At 39.3% G+C, this 16,601-nt stretch overlaps 1 protein-coding gene across 3 annotated transcripts in view; it reads left to right on the plus strand.

The window, feature by feature from the left end:
* RTN1 (reticulon 1) overlaps positions 1-16,601 on the plus strand; it is a 276,022-nt gene that overhangs the window by 236,338 nt on the left and 23,083 nt on the right. Inside the window, exon 1 of one of the 3 annotated variants that reach the window (XM_032135115.2) lies at positions 5,070-5,421. The exons of the other annotated variants lie outside the window; for them this stretch is intronic. Coding sequence (XP_031991006.1) covers positions 5,361-5,421 — 61 coding nt within the window. The 5' untranslated portion in view covers positions 5,070-5,360. Of the gene's footprint in view, positions 1-5,069; positions 5,422-16,601 lie in introns of those variants that run through there. 3 annotated transcript variants of the gene reach the window in all.

Here is a 16,601-nt window from a genome sequence, read left to right on the forward strand (position 1 = left end):
TTATTAACACTGATGAGAAAAAAAAAATATTTGTTCTCTTATATGTCTTTTTCCTTAAAGTTGCAGTTTCCAAGAACCTATCAACGATGTTAAGTGAGGACTTATGACACTTCATTTTGTGCTTTCCATTTACCAGTTCTTTGTATTTTCTTCTTATTTTCCCCTTTCCTAATTTCTATTGTTTGATTAATTCTCTAGTTTATGCAATTTATTTATTTAGAAGTTATATATTATAATTATTTTCTTTTCAGGTGACAAATACTTAATACACAAATATGAGTTGCCAAAGTCTACAGCTGGTATTTCTATTTTCCTCCTAAACAATGAAAGGACTGTAGAATGCTTTTATCTTCCCACTCCCTTCCACCTTATGCTCTGTTTTTGTCTCCTGTTTTAGTTTTACCTTGCTTTTATAAATCCTCAAAAAATGCCCAGCATTTTTTTCATGCAACTTATTTCTAAGGTTCAATTTTTTTCTTCCTAAAGTGTCACCTTTGGTAGATTTTTCTTCAGGGTCTTCAATTAGTAAATTCTCTCATTGATTACATATTTGAAAATGTCTGTTAGTCTTGTTGGGTATAGAATTCAAGATGATGATTACATTCCTTTGCTACTTGGAAGATGTTATTTTCTCAAACTATTAGCTTCTGGTTCTATTAAAGACTGCTGTTGGTCTAACAGTTTCTCTGAGGTAATCTGCCTTTGATTTATGCTTGCTTTTAAGATTTTCTCCTTTGATGCCTTACATGTTCACTATAATGTGGGTCAGGGTATTGATTTATTATTTGTCTTGCTAAGGGCTGATTGACTGTCATAACCCTAGAATTTATCAATTCTGGAAAACTGCAAATTTGGATAAATTATTCAAGTTTCCATGTTAGTTCACTTCTCAAAACCCTTCAGTGTCTCCCTCATTTACTGCCAGTATTACTACTCAGGACTGGCATGATCTGGCCCCTGCACATTTCTGTAATTAAGTTTCCCAATAATTCCATTTCTGTCTGCCAGGAAATCCCCATGACTCAAACTGGTGATGCTATTTCTTGTTCATAACTCAGCTCAACTTTACCTACCCTCTAAAGCCTTTCCTGAAACCTGTTCTCCCTAGCCACTCTGTTTGTGTACCCACTCTTTCCTGCTCATAGGTCTGTTAGTTATTGCATTTATCTATTTATGTGTAAAATTTTCCCCCTCCGGACTCAAGTTCCCAGTGGGCAGCTCCCTTTGTATTTATGGAGACAGGTCCTTCGTATGGGCTCTATAAATATTTGTAGATCAAACAAATAAATGAATCAAGAAATGAGGGTACACACTAACTCATAGGGATCTTGTAACAACTAAATGTATACCACATGAAGAAGCACCTGGTAAATAACATGTACTAATCTATTGTTTGAAATTCCATATTCATGCATTATTCTGCTACAGTGGGTTATGTACCAAACTGGTTGCCTTTTAAAATTTCCTTATTCCATATGGCATAGAGTTCTCAGTGTTCTTTGATTATAATGAAGGATATTTTTGGTTCTATGCCTTTTATTCCAATTGCTATATTTCTCAGAACAAAAAAAAAATGAAGATGCTTATATAGTGTACCAGTTGTTACATTCTGTCATGAAAACGCAGTGCATCTGTGAATGTTCTTCTCCCATATATCTTAATGGCATTTTCCTGCTCCTTTAGGTGTCTGCTCCAGGCCTTTGCTGACCCTCCTTATAAAATAGCAAATTTTCACCTCACCTCCACTCTGTCCTCTTTTATGTGCTTTATTTTTCCCATACACTTGTCCACAAATGAATATTATATATTTACCTTTTTGGTTATTATTTGCCCACACATACACACCAGCATATAAAGTAGGAACTCTGCTTTAGGCCTAGAACAGTGTCCAGCACACAGCAAGTACTCAATAAATATTTGTTGAATAAATGTATCAATGCAGATGCCACTGATTCCCATCAGTAAAATTCTGGTGCCAGAGGAGAAAGACACAATAAAGCCACTCTGGGAATGCTAGCCTTCAGTATTAATCTTGACCTGGGATGAGATTACAAAACTTGACTATTTTGCTTTTCCTGAGAACAGACTGCCTAATGCATGATTTCATCCTGAAAAGTAAAGAAATCACTTCCTTTCCTGGCAAGCACCTTAACCAAGTTCTAAGCTGGCTGCAGATAAAGCCCGTCTGTTCTCTACTGGTTTAAAGATAGTGGCAGTTCCTGCCTACTTTTAGCAAGCTTTATTTTGCTTTCTGTTTTCTTTCACCACTTAAGGAAAATTTACATATCTTCTCTACCCATTTTATCGTTTTGATCTTGGCAAGAGCTTTCAATTAATACTGTGTGAGCAGTTGTGCAAAGAAAGCACCCATTTACGATGTTTATGGGAAACAAATTCTTATTATTTCATAATGGCAAACACCTAAAGCTTCCATTTATTTGTATTATAATTATGAGAGGTCCAGAGATGATAAATGACTTGCTGAAGGCCATGTAGCTAACTTTTACAATACAGGTGATTCCTAGTTTTCCGTGAATAAGTTCATTTATGTTTCTCTTACCACCTATACATTAAGCTAAAGCCTGCCAATTCTTACTTCACTAGTGTGAATCTGTCTGTGAAATAGCCATCTTACTTCCTCAACCTTCAACTATCAAACTGTTAGAGTGGATTTTTGTGTGCCATCCAACATCTCTCTCCACACTTAGCATGAATGAAAATAATGTGGTCTTTCAGCTAAGCTGACATTCCAAGGTCAGCTTTTAGACGGGGTCTCACTATGTCACCCAGGCTGGAGTGCAGTGGTGCAATCACAACTCACTGCAGCCTCGATCTCCCTGGGTTCAAGTGATCCTCCCACTTCAGCCTCCCAAGTAGCTAGGAGTACAGGTGCATGCCACCATGCCCGGAAAAAAATTTTTTTTGTATTTTTTTTAGAGATGGGGTTTCACCATGTTGCCCAGGCTGGTCTTGAGCTCCTGGGTTCAAGTGATCCACTCACCTCGGCCTTCCAAAATGCTAGGATTACAGGAATGAACCACCGCGCCTTGCCCCAAGGTCAACTTTATGGTCAATGAAAACGCCTGGCCCAGAAAGTGTGACCTAATGTATCCTCCACTTTAAAGGGAGCTTGCTTCTCCCTGTTCCTTATTGGGAACATTGTGTATTCACCATACACACTATACAGACTGTCAGATTGGCAGTACACACTGTTTCCCGTAATGTGGTGGACACAATACTCATCAGTAAAGGTACCTGCTGGCACCTTCTGGACTTAGGGATGATAACTGGGGCTATCACTGGACTGGCAGTGCCTCCTAGTGGCCACAGCTCTAAAGATCTCCCTCCAACTGAAAAGCAGCCAAGGCAGCAAGAGCCCACCAGGCAACCCCTGCCCTACCCTCTCCTTTCTTCTCAGTCTTGTCCCCATATCATGCAGTGAGAAGTCGATGCTGATCAGGCTATCATCATATACCAGTCTTTTCAGTATTTAACTGACAGAATTCCCAAAAATGACGTGGCAATGAAAAAAATTGGGAGGAGGGAGGAAAGGTAGGGAATACAAATAGAAAAAAAAATCACAAATATCCTTAGAGTAGGTCATTGTGAAAAGTGCTTTGTAATAATGTGGTCATTGTTGTTCCTTCCCATCAACCCTGTGGGAGCTTCGACACCCCATTAAGCTTTATCAAGAATAATTTCAGATACGTTACAAAGATATGCAGAGAGGCCCAGCTGGTTTCTTCACAAGCTTGTATTCTGAAAAGAATACACATGATCCCAAAGATCGTATTTTAAAGTGTATATGCTTCATTAAAATGAAAGATGATAAATCATGTCTACAAGCATAACCTTGAGATTACTGTCCTTAGGCCCTTGCTGGTGTGGGGTATGCAAATGTAGATTTTGATCTGGGAAAGAACACCTCTGGGAACTGTAGAAGAATCAGGAAGGCTCCACTTCTCTATGAAAAAGACCCTGTAATGGATAAGGCCGTGCCACAAGATGAAGTGGGAAGTTTGTTCCTGCTCCCTCGGAATCTTCCTTCTGTATGCTCCCGTGGTCTCCAGGGCATTCTCTGTCCTCATGCAGTGTCTTGTCTCCTCTAGGGACCCCTTCCAACAGTACCTTCTTTTCCAGACAATGCCCACATTCCAGTCCTTTCTCTTTCCTATTTCTACCTTTTCTTCATCAAAATACATTTATCCCATCCATTCTCTCAGGGTCTTGATGTATGTTCTGATAAAGTAGTTTATGGTAAGATTTAAAAAGCAGGTCACCACCCATTGTTCTGTTCTTTCCTTAGACATTCGCATTTTAACTGGGGACTCCTGACATCCTTGACTACCTGGGCTTGGAAACCAAAAGCCTTATCTCCCAAATACACACACCCACCTCCATTGCCCCCCAGTGGTCAATCTCAAAGATGACACTGTTGAGACAGAATGCCCTTTGCTTCCCTGAGTTCTGTTTGAACGTCCCCACAACTGACACCCTTGACTTGTCACTGCATTGACCAATGACTCCACGTACCAGAGTCCAAGGGCTTTGGTCTGGGGTCTACAGACACCGCATTCTGACATGGATTCCTTCAACCCACAAACAGAAAGGAGTAACCCAAGAAATACACAAGCCCTCTGGGACAGAGCAGTAGGCTTTCTCTCCAATGATCGTTGCTTGCCAACAAAGGTTTTGGATATCTGTGGAATATTCCAAAAGGAGAGAATCTGGCAATTCTTCAGAAGATTCTAGGCAATTAAAATTCATCGAGTCCAGATTTTTAAGAGTTAGAGGGAGAAGTGAAAGGTAAACGGTGGCAACAATTAGGGAACATTATGCTGCAAGCCTGACATTTATGATGCCGTTTACTTGGTCTTGTCCAGCAGGTTTCTTGGGTTTCTCAGAAATTTCTAGAATGTGCACCTCGCATATTCTGGGAGTCAAGAACTCCCGGGAACAGCCCAAGTCCTCCTCCTCTCACCCCCACCGGCAGCCCTTTTTCCCCTCCTCCCAAACCTCCCACCCCCTGTCCGCGTCAGCGCCTTCCCAGCCAGAGCCGCTTTACCCGTCTCCAGGGTAGCACCCTTGGGCAGCCCAGCCAACGCTGTCGCGTGGAGCGGCGCCCGCATCCCCATGCGCGCAGGCGGCTCCGGGGCCGCGCCGCGCTGATTCGCTGCCGGCCGCGCAGACTGCGGCGCCAGCGACGCTCCCGCCCCTCGCCGCGCGCCGCCTGGTGCAGCCTCAGTCTCTCCGCAGCCGCGCGGCCACTGCGAGCCCAGCCGCAGCAGCCGGGCACCAACGCTTGAGTGCACGCTCGGCGCCCCAGAGGAGAGTCACGGCGAGCCCCCAAAGCCCGCACGATGCAGGCCACTGCCGATTCCACCAAGATGGACTGTGTGTGGAGCAACTGGAAAAGTCAGGGTATTCTCTTTATTTCAGTAGTGCATGCCTGAGGCGCACGGGAAACCCGGGACCCGGACTCGTCCATTGTGCATCATTTCACCTGTGGGACCTGTGCATGCTTTATACCCCAGAGCGTTCTGTTGGGGGGTAGTAAACCTGTTATTTCAAGAATCAAAATGGATGGTGCTTGGTTGTTGTTTTTTCTTTTCTTTTTTTAACCCCACCCCCACCCCTTTGTTTTCTTGTTGTAATGCTGGTTATTTTAAATAATGCATCAGTCGCCTCCTCCGGGAGTTCTTTTCGGATCTGTGGATCATTCAGTACTTGTTTAATGTTTTCTCATCCCCGGAGTTAAAGTGCTTTCTTATTGTTCCATGCATCCCAGTGCATTTATTTCTGCCCAAAGGTTGAAATCTCCTGGCAGAACCATTAACTGAGAGGACTGGAGTGCATCCTTTTAAGAGGGACACACCCATTTCAGGGTTGTTATTTGTGGTCACACAAAGGAGAGTGGAGATGCAGACTAGCTCTCGAAATCCTGAAAATATGATGGCGTAGCCACATATTAGGATGGTTCACTTTGAAACATTTGGGGGTTTTTTCTGTCATTGGAGTAACCTGTGACTACTATTTATTAATAATAGGTATCTGTGAAATAAATGGAGGGAAAGAACGAAACAGTGCCGGTGGCCCTTGGTATAACAGATTTATTTTGGAATAGTCCATATTAGCACTGGGTGTGGCTACCCTCCAGCCTCGCTTGGATTGCTTTTCAGCCATTTTTATTCAGCCTCACACTTCACACATCCATCTCTCCTTTGTTACATTAAAATTCACCTTGCTCAGTTACAGAGTATGAGGAGAAAGATAATTTGCAAGAATGAATTGTGTGTAGTAACTTGGGTGTTTGTCGGAGGTAGTGTCTTTTCATATTTAACAAAGATGGTTCTGAAGAAGGCGCGTTTAATTTAACCTGCAGGGTTTTCCAGCATCCCTCAGGAGACCAGGAATACTCTGCAGCAGCAGCTGATTTTGTAAAAACCTGGCATCTTCCCCTTGTAATTTTATATCACAGGAAGGATAGGATGTCCTTTCATCTTTAATGCCTCTGTGGGGTTTTGCTTCGGTATATATTTTAAGAAAAACATAAATCTCAGAATTAAAAGCCTGCTTACCTTGCCTGTTGTTTGTTGGATTGGGTGACAATGACATGAAATACAATTGTCTACTTCAAATTATGTGAGTGTTGGAAATACAGTTGTCAAAAGTAAATCGATGGAGCTGATAAATTTAAAAGCCAGTAAATAAGAAATGTATGCCAATTGAGGCACAGTGTTTTGAAGAATGATGACAATTACGTGGAAGAACATATGTTCGATATAGAAGGCAGCTGTGAAATATTTTGTAACATTTTATTCTTGTTCTGTGTTTAGACCCATCCAGTTTATTTGATATACACACCTGACAAACAACTATGGCTTGATATAATATCAAATTTAGTTGGACGTGAACACTGGTTTTTAGACCATGATTATGAGTTTCTAGTATTTTTAACAAAAGTAGATATCCAAAGACGGCAGGTTTTCTGTTCTATTTGTATAAGATATTCACAAAATCTTACGAATTAAATATCTTAATCTATTTCATCACAATCTTATGCGGTTTGACTCGGTTGCCTCAGTTTATGTCTCTGAGGTTTTAAAAAACACATGGACTTTGATCATTAGAAATTAACACAAAATGTCATAGTTTCACCATTGAAGACAATAATTTTTCATTTCTGATGTAGAGCTACTTGTGAAGATTAATTGAAGATCATTGAGAATCTTTTATACTCAGCGACCTTTGGTAGTCTTTAGTGCCATTGATTTCCTGTTGTTAGATGGAACAAATCCATTACCTTGAAAATTGACTAATAAGTAACTGGGTGGGAGGACTTATGAGCACAAAAGAGAAATTGTAAGGAGTGAATTATTCCTTTTTTTTTTCCTCACTGTGAGAAGTTTTAATCTTAACAGAATCTACATTGAGGTTTTGTTGTTGTTGTTGTTGTTGTTTAGCATTTTTAGTGTATCCTCTTCCCTTTAGTTCCCTTATTATCAAAAACAGTTGTTCTTAACCCTGTCTGCCCATTAGAATCACCTGAGAAGCTTTAAAAACCACAAAGGATGCATGGGCCCCACCTTTTGAGATTCTGATTCAATTGAGCTGAGCATCAGTATTTTTTAAAAAGCGCCTTAGGTGAGTTTGATATGTAACCAGGGTTGAAGTCACTGGAATATTATTATTATTATTATTTTGTAGAGACGTTGTCTCGCTATGTTGCCCAGGCTGGTATCAAACTCCTGGCCTCAAGCAATCCTCCTGCCTCAGCCTCCCAAAGTGTTGGGATTACAGGCTTGAGTCACCATGCCCGGCCTGGTGTGTAATAATTCTTAGTGAGCCAAACCCATAGACCAGCAGAGGTCCAGGATACCAATTTAAAAAAAAAAATGAGTGTGATCTAGAAGCAGCTGTGAATGCAGTGGAAAAAGGTCAGTGCAACAGTGTTGATGATGTCCTTCAGAAGGATTAGGAGGGACAAGTTTTGCTTGGAAAGGACATAATGTGAGCTTTAGGTTTTCTTTGTGTTATTAAATACTACATGGAGAAATTGCAGCAGATTGAATATTTCATGAAGACTCCACTGAAACTAATTATAGTATGCCATAAACACTGTAGTGCACATGCAAAAAGAACCTTATCAACATATATAATTTCAGCTACAGACAAGAATGTTTAAAGAAAGGGAGGCCAAAGTCCTCCTTATATATACTACATCACACCAATTCTGCTTCCAATTTTAAAAAGTTATACTACCACCAAATATTGGTTAATAAATCAAAGCACATTCTACTCAGTGAAAACAAAATGAGAATTAAATGACGACCTAGCAAAACACCTGTATAGATAATAATCTTACAGATCAGTACCATCCTACTATTTACAGGACTCTTTACTGAGTGGTTTGTTTGAATTACTACATTTAGTCCCTACAAAACCTGTGCGGTGTAAGTTTTATTATTGTCCTCATTTTGGAGGGGATGACTGAGGCTTTGGTAAGGGCACACAGATAGTAATGCCAGAGGCTGGCTGCAAGCCTGGGCTGTCTCCAGAGACCCTCACTTCCCACTGCTCCACCTTCTGCCTCTGAGGTTGATGGCTTTTTCCTCAATGATTTTTCTAAAGGTTTAAATTATCTATGTAATGGTGATTGTGTAGGCTTAATAACCCCTTCACATTTACAAATCTTCATTTTGCCACACGTCTTCTCATTTGAGCTTTTCAGTTTACTCTTGGACATTATGAGGCTCAGAAGTTAACTGACTTGCCCAAGGTTTTTTGGTAGCAAATTGTGTAGTAAAAGGTGCTTCTCTTGGATTCAAATCCGTAACTCCTCCCATCTCAGCACTCACTGCCTATCTTACGCTAAGTTAGAGAAAGTGAACTCTCATCTACCTCATCTGAGATATTTTCACAGACATTCTAACCTTTACAAATACAGCAAAATTTAGCAGGAAGGCCATGATCTTGACCAATTTATACCATGGTTGTCAGTCATCACCACGATCATCAATTCATCATTCTAAATTCTCTGTAAATATTAGCTATGTGCCAGGTGCTGTCCTAAGCTCTTGTTACATACCTGCTTTAATTAAGCCTCCGTGAGACTTTTTTTGTTACTCCCATGTTATAAAAGAGGTAACTAAGGGATTTAAGAATGAGAGGGGCAGCAGTTTGCCCCAGGATATAACTGGGTTCTGAGCACAGGACATTATGATCATGAAGCCTATACTTTTAACACTTCGACTATACTACCCAAATCCGAATGATGTTGTGCTAGGGGAACAAAGTTTGATCAGAACCATGCATCCACATGATTCTGTTTGTTCTCTAAAGATCATTTTTTCTCCACAGATCTCACTGTACTCAACAAATTCACCTGGCAGAATGCTTAGTAGTATGGTGGATTGATACATGTGTGCCTGGGGCTAGAGGTCACCTCCCACTTTACTCTGTGTGACAGCATTTTGTAGTTACAGATTGCCAGAATGTAAGTTATTGGTGGAAGATGAAACACTTTCCAGAGAGCATAACCTAAAGGCAATCATTTTTTTACAAAATATTTTGAAACTTTTATGCTGGTCTACAGTGTTCATGGAAACACTTCAGGATAGTCTGTTCTGAAAGGAGCTAGTCTGAAACACTAAAGAGCTAAGCATTCCAGAATACACCGAGGAAATAATCTGTTTTAGCTACAGTAATTGAAAAAAAGCATGCCTTTGGGAATAGTATTTGGGAAAGACATTTTACACATATACATAAAGGCAGACTAATATCACCTTTTATGAAAATCAGCATTTTATTTAGACCCATTATTATTAAAATATTGTACAAATATTACAATGTAAATATTAACATTTGCAGACTCCCTGGCTCTAAAGATTCTAATGGGATCCAGTGGGAAAACTGCCTTAGCTGGGGAGATGGGGATTTTTTTTCCCCCTTAGTGAAAGAAAACTCTTATTATGCAGATAATATACCAAATGTAGGTAATCAGTCACTCCATTGAAAAATAAAGTTTTTTCAAAATGTATTAACATTTTCAAGAAAAACTTTTTAAGGAAATATTTCAAACTTTGAGAGGGGAATAATGGCTTTATTTTTTTCTAAAAATGAGGAAAACACATTATGAACATTTTCATTTGTACAAAGAGAAGTTCAAATAAAAGCCACTAATTACCCAAAATCCTACTACCCAGAGTTAATCGTTGTTAAGATTTGCTGACTATTATCTAGATATTGCATAAAAATGAAACTAAAGAGCTAGTTAGGCAACAAAAACAGTGTTGATAAAATAAGATTCAATATATTACAAAAAGTATTTAAAATAATTTAATGGAAGAAGTGGACATGAAACTGAAAGAATTGTGGAACTTCAGATACATGTTTCTTTACTATATGAACTTTTCCTTCCTGGAAATTGAGAAAAAGACTAGATAAAAATCAAAAGGTTTGAATCATTTTTAGTTACATGTTGCAGTTTTAGACCCTACAGATGGACACTCTGCAGTGTCCAACATTTTTTTTAAAGATTCATTGTGGGTTAGAAAGGTTGACAAAAATGCTGATCTAAATTTACATCTTCAAATCTATTATTTTTCGCAGATTTCTGTGAATACTTGTTTCATTAAAAAATGATAATCCTAATATTCTACGGCAAAAGTATTATGATTACTATATATCAATAGGGACTGTGGATGAAATCGTCCGTTATAGTTACCAGGCCCTTCCTTCTTCATCATTTTTAAAAAGTCTCTCTTTCCCTCCTTCTCTCCCTCCTTTATATTTGAAACGATAATCTGTACACAGTTATTTCTCATCTTTAGACCAGTTAATATGTTCTGGAACAGAATGTGAAGTAATTGATATATTTTAAATTACCTTATAATAGAATTAAATTCTAAAATCCACTGAATCCAAGAAAACCAGATCTATTATGAGTTGGACCTTGAATGGTTAGCTTTCAGAATAGCACTTTTCTTTTTGAAAATAATTAAATGTTTGTCACAGGCAAATTTCCCATCCTCCTAAGTTGTGTGCATGTTTGCACCCATGTATTGTTGATATACTGTCACCTTTCTAGTTCTTATGAAAGTACAGGCCAGGCACAGTTGGCTCACGCCTGTAATCCCAGCACTTTGGGAGGCTGAGGTAGGTGGACCACCTGAGGTCAGGAGTTCGAGACCAGCCTGGGCAACATGGTGAAACTTCATCTCTACTAAAAATACAAAAACTAGTCAGGCATGGTGGCACACACCTGTAGTCCTAACTACTCGGGAGGCTGAGGCAGGAGAATTGCTTGAACCCAGGGGCCAGAGGTTGCAGTGAGCTGATATCACGCCATTGCACTCCAGCCTGGGCAACAGAGCAAGATGCCGTCTCAGAAAAAAAAAAAAGAAAGAAAAGAAAATACAGCCATTCAAAGAAATATGGCTGCCTTATAATTAAGCTCATAATTTGAAAGCTAGGAATTTGACATTAATGATTCTTTAAAAGCTATCTTCTACCTAGGTGACAGTTAATAATGCTAACTACTTTAAATCTTGATAATTAAAATTATACAGTATATATTTCAAATAAGAAAATTGTTAGGAGTTTTAAAACTTAAAAGTATAGTGTTCTATTTTTCCAAAGTATGTTTGAGCTGTATCTTTAAGTTCAAGCTGAGCAAAGTTATCTTATTGTTTCATGAAATAAAATTCTAAATTCTTCCTTATTTTATATGTTGCCAAAGGAAAAAACATAATTTCAGCATTACTCTTGAGCTCTTTGACAAAGCTGGTGTTAATGTTGAACAAATGAAAAGCACAACTACAAGTTTTAATTTTTAGAAAGTATTGCAGTTCTACCCATTGTACAAAGAAAATGCTTTAAATGTGGTCATATTTTATCTCCTTTCTTCAGAAATAGTTCACCAAACTGCAGATTGGCAAATTTCAAATTTGGTGATAATTGGCATCAAGAAGAACATAATATTTTATTGAATGGAACAGAGGTACAATGAGAAATCAATCCTTTTGTCTTTTTAGTTCAAGAAATATTTTTGCTGTTATCATCTTGGCCCAAATTTTAAATGTATTCATTTTTTTAAAAAGGAACCAACAGCTGTCTACCTCATGCTTCTTTTCTGTTCCACTACAATGATGGGTTTTAAGAAGGGGTGACACAATCTTAAGATTTTGTGGCTAATTATGGTTGATGACCAACAGAACAAATGAACAGTTTGTATTTCGATGAGGTCAAAAAGCTTAAAGAAATAGTACATGAAGATAATCATTCTTGAGTATCTCAAAATTCTTTCTTCATGCCTCAACTATCACATTCCCAAAGCCTGTCTTTTCCTCCCTGTGACCATCTCTTCCTTTGATCCCGGTTATCCTGTGAAGATCCCTCCAAGTGAGCCTTGGCTTTGCAAGAGGTCTAGGAGGAGGAGGAGCTTGCCCAACTGTCTGAAATTCACAGGACCTGTTGTTTCACTTCCTGGGCAGGCCCACCCCACCACGGTGACCAAGGGCTTACACATCATTATGTTAACTTGACAGCTTGGAAAGAAGGGGAATGTTCTAGTCCTAGTGGTTAGACCTAGCAAACAGGAATCACATTCATTTCTAACCAAGGAAAATGTTAAGCCCTCCATAGGGATAAAGTAGTTTTTGCTTTCAGTCCAGCCCGAGGAGGAGTCATTCAGGACTAGTGTAATTCCTTTTGTCTCTCATGGAAGAAAAGTAGCAGAGATTGCTGTTGGCTGTGGCTTTGACACTCAAATCCTTCATTTTCCTTTGTTCCACCAAAGCTCATTTAAAGTGGTGGATTAAATGCCATGCTCTTTTACTATCTATAGAAAGCACCAGGCTTAATGTGTCTTTCCTTTCAAAACATCCACAGAATTATTTAAGAGTCTAGAAATAGTGTTGGCATTTTTCTCTTGACAGTCATATAGGTTGAGTTAGGAGGTGTGAGGGAAGGGCTGGAAAATGAAATCAAAGGTGTCTTATCAGCAGAAGTCCCTGCCAGCAGTTTTCCCTCTGGGCTCAGGGCTCCTAGATTACCATGTGAACCTTCAACTGATACGGGATACTATCTGGGTAAATGAAACTTATGACTAGAAGATGTCATTTTTGAAGGTCTCTATGTTTAAAGTATTTTATTACATCTACTTCTGTTTTCTTTCTCAAGTTTAATGTCAAACGAGGGAAGATTAAAGTAGGAAAAATTACTTCTATTTTTTCTTGTTAACATTTTGTGGTGATATTTTGTTTCCTTCATGAAAATCAGTCAGAAAAAAACTGGCTCTTAATCACCTCTTTGGACCCTGGGTTGGAAACAACTGAGGTTTGTCTAGCCTTCTTACTCTGTCCACAAAGTAGTCAATTACTGTAGTTAAATCATTGGAAGCTTGCAAAAAAGTAAATAAATTTCAACAGCATATCATTTTTCAACAGTCCTTTTGTTGAAATGCTGATATTATCAATGAACAGGAACTTGTCACATTTTCTCACTTGGCATTTACTTATTTATTTATTTAGAGATGAATGTTGCTCCGTTGCCCAGGCTGGAGTGCAGTGGCTCGATCTTGGCTCACTGCAACCTCTACCTCCCGGGTTCAAGTGATTCTCCTGCCTCCGCCTCCCAAGTAGCTGGGATCACAGGCGTGTGCCACTATGCCCAGCTGATTTTTTTTTTTTTTTTTGTATTTTTAGTAGAGACAGGGTTTCATCATGTTGGCCAGGCTGGTCTCAAACTCTTGACCTCAGGTGATCCGCCCGCCTCAGCCTCCCAGAGTGCTGGGGTTACAGGTGTGAGCCACTGGGCCTGGCCTTACTTGGCCTTTTAAAAAGTGGCATTAACTTGTCACATAGCAAGTGGTGTAGTGCTGCCTGAAATATTTTCTGGACCAAGATGGAATAAAATTACACAGTTAAGAATATGGTACCATAATGCAGATAATTATGGACAATTTATTGCCATTTTATATTATCCACTTATATCACATTTTACCTTATAAATAAAATATAAATAGCTGCACTACTTGTCTTTTCAGTTCATACATTTTTAATAAACTTTCTGAATACTGTAGCCACTGTTGGGCCATTTGAATGCATTTAAGATATTTTTACCAAAACAAAAATTTGGACTACAGCAAAGGACTTTCTTTCTAGAAATTTGACATAGGATTTAATTTCCACTTAGCTATTAATTCAAACCTTGGATCACTTCTCTTATTCTTCTTTTGTTATTGATTGGATTCTAGAAATAAGGGGAGCGCTGGTTTGATGTTAGAATTCTTCAAATCTGCCACTTCACTTTTGGCCAAATTTATTCTAAGACAGTCCTAGGCAGGCTGCAGTGTGTGTGCTCATAGCTGTGGTTTGAGGACTATGATGACCACCAAGCCCAGTTCCTTTATCAAATTGACAGGACACACTGATCTCTCATTTCAAAGCCAATGTGTTTCTCCTCAGTTTTTAGCAAAGTAGCTTTAATTTTTACAACTGGCAAAGCAATATAGTAATATGCCTATCCTAGTAAGTATTCTTAGTTAATGTATACTCAGATGTTGAAACTCTCGCCTGGCTTTTCTGCATTAGGAGGATATTAAAAGAGAAAAGCTGATCATATTTTGTTATACCAGAAGACCACTGGGGGTAATTAGTTCCAGTAACAGAGTTACTTATATTTTTCTTACTTGGGTTCTAAGGAAACTTTATTCAAATACCTACTTTTCTGGATTGGGTACTATAAAGCTTCCTACACAAGTTGATACCACTCTAAGCAAAATTAAAATGTGAAAAGTTGGCATTTACACAGCAGATTTGGAATGCAGAAATTCTCTTCTCTGATCCCATCACCTCCTACCCTTCCCGCTGAATCATCAGAACTTCAGGCCATTTCCTGGCACTCTGACCACACATGGCCATCGCCACTCTCCCAGCCTGTCAGTCACCAGCCATCTAGACTGTCCGTCATTCCCAGCCTGAACCTCAGGGTTGTTCATTTCAATTCTGTCCTCTTGGACCTTAGAGTCTTCTGATCATGCTCTTTGTGCCTCTTCACAGCTTTGGACCAGCCCTACCACCCATTGATCAGAACATTCAGCATCTAATTCTATTGAATGGATCCCCAAGAAACCCTTGACTTTAACCAAGCCCTCTTCACTTTTTGGCAGTCCATTTATTCATTCCTTTGTGAAGCCTTATTGTATTTTTCTAGACCAGCACTGTTTAATAGAAATATAAGCCACAAATATAAATTTTCTAATAGCCACATTAAAAAGTAAGAAGAAACAGGTAAAATTCATTTTGATTATATATCGTATTAATAGATCAAAAGTATTAGCTTTTCAACATATCAATACAAAAAGCATTAATGAGATATTTTACATCCTTTTTTGTACTAAGTCTAAGATGCAGTATGTAGTTGACACTACAGGACATCTCATTTGGGACTAGCCCTGTTTCACACACCCAGTAGCCTTATGTGACTCATTGCTACTGTATTGGACAATGCAGGCCTTGACTTTTCCTACCCTCTTTAAGCCCTGCCCGTAATCTACTTAGTCTCAGGAACCTCATGACTCATTTTCCAGGGAAAATTCAAGTTAATTTCCCTCGTTATATTATTTTACCACTTTAGGTTATTTCCGTTCCACCTCAACACATATCTGTGGCCACACCTATAACTTCCCAAAATGTCCTTCCATCTTTACCTATCTCTTTTCTTCCTCCTTCTTTGAAAACAACTGTGATTAATCCCATTTTTTCCTTCCTTAGTGGAGACTTTGCTTCATCAACTCTGTTTTCCAAAATCTTCACCCCTCCCTTCCCTCTAACATTCCTAGGTTTTGCTCAACCTAAAGGTTTACTTGTTGCTACTACTCCCCAAACTACCATCTTCTTTATTACTTTGAACTTCCCCCCACCCAGCCCCTTACAATAAGGCTTCCATCCCCACTACTCCTGGCACTGCCCCCTGCAAAGTTATGAATGACCTTCCTTTCAGTCTCCAAATCCAGTGCTCTTTTCTACATTTCCATTTCCTTGTTATGTCTATAGCATTCCACACTGTAGCTTACCCCTTCCTTCTGGGAAATGTCCTTCTCCTTGGCTGCCATAATCTGCACTATTGTGGTGCCCTTTCTAGCAGGTGGACCTCTCTTTTCTATGGACCCACTTATTCCTTTCAATCCCAAGGATGGTTTCATCCTCGACTGCATCCCTTAGCCTTCCCTCCATTGGAGATTTCCTCCACTCTCATGGCTGCAGTCATCATTTCCACGTAGAATACACCCAAAAGTAAATATTCAGCTCCCTGTACTAAATTTTAGCCCTGCATTTCCAATGGCCTACTGTACATATTTATCTGAATATCATTGGATATATGATATTAAGGACCATGTTAACTCAGGGCTACTGTGACAGAGCCTAAAGAGCAAGTCATTTAACGTCTAAGCTTTTAAAACACTTAGTAATGTGTGCAGTTGTCAGCCTCATTTCATCTCTGATCTCATCTCTGCCCCAGGCTGTGTCAGAATGCCCTGCTTAGATGTCATCATGTCAGAATCTGGAGATTTAAAGACAAGTGTCAGCTTTTCCCCA

This window comes from Hylobates moloch, unplaced genomic scaffold (assembly GCF_009828535.3).
Source record: "Hylobates moloch isolate HMO894 unplaced genomic scaffold, HMol_V3 SCAFFOLD_16, whole genome shotgun sequence".
Lineage (NCBI taxonomy): Eukaryota > Metazoa > Chordata > Mammalia > Primates > Hylobatidae > Hylobates > Hylobates moloch.